General features: G+C 37.7%; 1 protein-coding gene across 1 annotated transcript; it reads right to left on the bottom strand.

The window, feature by feature from the left end:
• Nucleotides 1-294: 294 nt before the first annotated feature.
• On the bottom strand, nt 295-1011 carry LOC147925488 (uncharacterized). Its single transcript, XM_087492640.1, has one exon. The coding sequence runs from the start codon at nt 1009-1011 to the stop codon at nt 295-297; it is 717 nt and encodes a 238-aa protein (XP_087348766.1).
• Between the last annotated feature and the right edge of the window lie 4463 nt (nt 1012-5474).

Genomic DNA, 5474 nt, shown 5'->3' with positions numbered 1-5474 from the left:
TATATGGCCAAGTTTCGCATGCCACCTCCATGAATCATCATCTATCCTTGAGTGTAAACATGTTGGTTTTCCTATCATTAGGCTGATCTTGTACAGTCTATTGGGAGAACGAGTTACTTTGATCAACAAGCATCCATTAGGATCACATAAAGTGAGATAATCAACCCTCATTCTCACATCACATCCATATTATGTAGCTTGTCCTAAGCTAAGAATGTTGCTTTTTAACATCAAAATGTAGTAGATGTCTGTTAAAAGTCTTTGTTCTCCGTTTTTTCCTTCAAAGAGAATTGATCATTTTCCTCTAATGCTTGCACAAGATCCATCACCAAATTTAACCGTTCCTTTGATGTTCTCATTTAATTCAGAAAAATATCCTTTCTCTCCTGTCATATGATTGCTTGCACCATTATCCAAATACAAGATTCCATCCTCTCTTTTGTTTAAGTACATGATTTCATGCATATGCAAGGCTGTATCTGCTTCCTCTGTATCGTTTTTGTTTAGTTCTTGTTCCTTTAAGAACTTCACTGGACAAACAGAGGCAAAGTGCCCTGGCTTCTCGCATCGGAAGCATATAATTTGAGATCTGTCCTTTTGATCTCTATCTTGAGAATTTCCTCTTCCTCGTCCTCTGCCTCTGTTTCCTCGACCACGTCCTCTGTTTCTGTCGAGTCCTCTGCCTCTACCACTGTCTCCGTCCATATTTGAGAACAAGAGGTTTTGTTGAGTTTCTTGTGCCGCTTGCCCATTTATACGAGCCTCAAATGCTTTAAATCTACCAATAATGTCTTCAAAACTGGTTTTGTTTAGATCCAAGACTTGTTCAAGAGAAGCTATGAGGTGTATAAATTTATTGGCGGGTAGACTATTTAGAAACTTCTTCACCAATTTTGGTGCATCAAGAGGTTGACCTAGAGAGGCTGATGTCGAGGCTAACTCTGATAACTTACATGAGAAGGTATCGATAGTATCTGAGTCTTTCATCTTCAGATTCTCGAATTCAGACATTAAGGTTTGAAGACGAGCTTCTTTGACCCGTTCTACTCCTTGATTTATCGATTTGATGGCTTCCCAAATATCCCTTGGTGAGTCTTGTTCACCAATTTGCAGAGTTAGGTTATATGGTATAGATTGATACAACAAAGCTGTTGCAACGTCGTTCTTCTCTTCATTGTCCGTTCCAGGCTCAATTGCAATCCAAGCATTGTGAACTCTTGAAACAAGATTTATGTAGTGGTGTGTGAATGATGTATGCAATGGTGAGATATGAATGGAATGATGGATGGGTGTTTCAATTCCCCTTATGCTATTGCAGTACAAGAGGTATCAATCCTAAATGAGTGTTTGTGAACAATTAAGATATGCATATGAATCTAATTTAAGACAAATGTAAAGATTGTTTGTCACTAACAATCCTAGGAAGAAAATGTAAAATGCAGAAAATAAACTACAAGAGCTAACAACTAGATGCAGATGAAACTGAATGATTGAAACAGTGATAAAGCAAGAACAGAAACAGAGACTACTACTAATGAACTAATGCAAGATAATTAATGAACTGAAAACTAAATGTATGCAACTGGAATGAAACAGGAATGAAACAAGACAAACACAAATCATAGACACAGAGTTCTGGGGATGAACTCGAGCAGCACTCGACCGAGTGTAGGTCGAGTGGGTGGTCGAGCTAGACTAGATGCAGAAACAGAGCAATGCAATAAAAACAGAGTAATGTTAAATCCAATCAAACAACAAGCAAGCAACAGGATTAAGACTAAGATTTCAATAAACAAAGAAGGTCCTGAGGATGGATTCATGGGATGGACTAATCATTGTGGTTATCTAACTTGGTCAACAAATCTCAAGCAAACTTTGAGCTAACCTCTAGACATATTAATCTAAGACAAGTTTCTCCCACTCTCATGGTCAAGAAACAATCAAACCTATGCAATTCTAGACTTGTTCTCACACAGTAAAGAATCTACACAAGCAGGCATTAAGCAATACATCTCAAACCAAACAAGACCTCTAATCTCTTAGCAAGCCTAATGGTAAGCTCTAGATCTAGCCTTATCTATGCTTCCTAAACATTGGTGTGATGCTAAGAAGCTTGAAATCAGACTCTACCCTCTCAGATATAGAATCAGCATTAAGATCATCTACCCTAGAAGAGATCTACAACAATCAAGCTTGACCAAGTCACACAAACCACAAGATCAATCCATCCTAACCCATCCTCAAGATCCTAAGGAAACTACTCACAACAATACATGGTGATCAAAGTCAAAAACCCAGAAAATATTGAAACTTGCATTATTAGAATGATTAAACAAAGATCTTCAATATTGATGAAAGGATGAAACTCAAATTCTCAATATCTTGAAAGTTATAGAACCAACAAAATATAAGAATCTAGTCCTCTTTTTTAAGGAAGTACAAGATCTTAAAAATAAAAATGCAAACGGAATAAAACTAAAAAAGGTAAAAACTAGGTTTAGGGAATATCTAAAAAGTTGCACCCCTTGGTGGCTGCAGGTACAAGGCCTTATATAGGTGAGGAGGTGGAAGCCCTAAAAATAGAAAAAGTCAAAGTAGTCAACGGCTCGGTCAACTCGACCAGTGCTCGGTCGAGTCCATGGTCGAGCTGGCTTCTCTCGTGCACACTCCACTCGGTCGAGTCCATCTACCCACTCGGTCGAGTGCTTGGTCGAGTTGGACTCTGGACATTGGTTCTTCAGCCTTAACTCTCTTGCTTTCCCTTCAAGATTGCTTCACTTCTCCTCAGGATTGTTTCCATGCTCCTTAAGCTCCAAAATCACCTGTTTATGCATGAAAAGATGCAAATGCAATGCAACTAAACTCTAATGCATGATTAGTCCTAAAGCTACACAATAATGATGAAAATGGCTAGCAAAAGATGCAAAAGATGTGAATAAACTAAGGGAAAACATGGTAAAATATATGAACATCAACACCCCCAAACTTAGTCTTTGCTTGCCCTCAAGCAAATAAACAAGACATAAGAAGGTAGATGAGGTTTGAAAGTGGGATCTCAGCTCCTAAAGCTTGCAAATAGACTATCTAGAATCAATGTCCAAGTTACTAGTATTATGATGCAAGTTGAATGAGCTATACTTAAAGACTTTAGACAAGCATATCACAACCTTCACTGATTTGAGCCTTAGACATCCACATGCATTCAAATCAACCATTTCCTTTAACATTCATTAATCAAGAACATGAATCAATTCTATGCAATGCTTAAACTCATTTGGCTTGGCAGTAAAAGGTTTAGAGACAATGATGGTCTCTTTTTAGAGTAGGGCTTATCAATATCAAGGTTCTCTCATAAAAAAAATGGATTGAGCTTTAGAAGAATGCTAAAGGTAAGAACACTTAGACACATACAAGAATAAAGCCTTGTCTACCCAAAGGTACCCAAAGTGTTTATCCTATCAATCTAAACCCAAATGATCCTAGTGCTACCCTTTAACTTCTTCTTTTCTCTTTCACCCTTTTCTCTTTTGGTTTTAAAGTCTTAGGAGAGGTTTCTTAATTGATCTTTCTAGTGGAATGGAAATTTTTTTCTTATTGCTATGGTTCTCTTTTCTTCTTATTCTTAAGACATATAAGCTTTTTGCTAAACTTTACTTTGCTTTCTTTTCTTTTCTTTAACTAGAACCATCTTAGATAACCTTATTCTTCCCATTCTTTCACTAGACTTTAAATTTACTTAAACACATTCCCCTCCTAAAGACTCTAACCTTTTCTTTCTCTTTTTCCTCTTTTCTTCTCATGACAGCCAAGTCCCAAACCCAACAAGTGAACCACCTAGTCCTATCTAGTTTGAAAAATGCAAACTAGAACTACACAAGGTTTTACTCTTGTCAGTTCAAACCTAACACTTTCTACCAAGCTCAATCCCAAAAATAGGCCTCACACACACAAGAATAAACATGGCTTGAAAGAAGGTTTGGTTAGGGGTAGGGAAACTGATTTAAAAGTGAAATCAGCTACTTGGATCAACAAGAGTGGCAAAAGGAGTAAGATGATCCAAATAAGTATATGGTATCCATGAGTTTAAAGCAATGCATACATTGATAATTAACAGTCAATATTAGGTTCTTATAGATAGGAAATGGCATCAAATCACAACATGCTTCAATTTAGACCAAATGCAATTCAGGAATTCAAGGCTTGGTTCAATCTTATGCTTCTAACCACTCAACTAGCATCAAAGTACTATTAACTTGGGCATTGATCCTAGTCTAGTGAATAAACAAGTTAACAAGGGAATACTCATCATAGATCCCTTATGCAAATACTATACAATCCTACATGAAACATGCTAAACAAGATCCTAATGTGCAGTGCAAACTACATGAACACTCTTTTTTTTATAAAGATTTTTGCAAAAATTTTCAAATTTTTAGGGTTTTTCTATGCCTTAGATGATTATGCAAGTGCTAACATGATGATGATAAAAATTTGAATTAAGAAAACAAAACACAACATCAAATGCTATCTCAAACCCTCCCCCAAACTTAAATCACACAGTCCCTTGTGTGAAAGAAATTTGCTTGAGGATTCAAGACTTAAAACAAAACACAACATATGAAATGCTATGGTATATACAATGGTAAGGTGATAATGTTACCTCAAGGATTGGAGAAGAAGCTGTCCACATCCTCCTGCATACTATCAAAGGTGTAGCTGGGATCCTGCTGGTGACTGGAGGAAGGTGATTGGGGCAGCTCGACAATGCCAATCGACCGTGACTCGGTCGAGTGCATGTCCGAGTGGGGGGGGGGGTCGAGCTGGACCGCGAGTCTTCTTTTCCAGGTCTAAATCTCTCCTTACCCAACTACATTCTCATTAAACAGCCTGCCCAACACAAACATAAATCAAAAATATCAAAACTACAAGGAAAATAAAGCATATGTACAATGATACCTTAGGGACTTCCTCCCTAGTGAGCTTGTTTAAAGTCACTAAGCTTGACTTTTGATGCCTTTTCAGGCTTGTTTTAGAGACCAAGGAGGTGAAGAAATCCCCCCTGGTTCTACTTGGTAACCTTGGTGTTCCTTCTTGATCACTACTTCTTTAGCACTTGAACCATGTTTCTTCTTAAACTTGAGTCTTGGTCTTGCCTTCTTCAAAGACCTCTTGGTGAGCTGAACTTGAAGACCCTTCACTAAACCAGCTAACACTTGAACTGAATCCTTGAGATGTTGAACTAATTCTTCATGAGATGAGACCTTAGCTTTTGAAGTCTCTTCTTCTCTCAAAACCTCAAAATCAGCCTTATCTTCAATCTTAAATGGTTGACCTCCAATGGTTGGTTGGTTAGATGGATCTGTAATATCAAAGTTCATGGTCAAACCTTCAGCTATGTTCAACCTTATCAGCCCCTCCTTAACATCAATGATTGCTCCTGTTGTGGCAAGGAATGGTCTCCCAAGCAAGATTGG

Source organism: Camelina sativa, chromosome 16, assembly GCF_030686135.1.
Source record: "Camelina sativa cultivar CO46 ecotype springtype chromosome 16, ASM3068613v1".
Classification (NCBI taxonomy): Eukaryota; Viridiplantae; Streptophyta; class Magnoliopsida; order Brassicales; family Brassicaceae; genus Camelina; species Camelina sativa.
This window is presented reverse-complemented; position numbering and strand designations above follow the sequence as displayed.

Coding starts and splice junctions, on each gene's coding strand:
- LOC147925488 (XM_087492640.1), bottom strand. CDS start 1,011: ATGTCTGAATTCGAGAATCTGAAGATGAAAGACTCAGATACTATCGAT.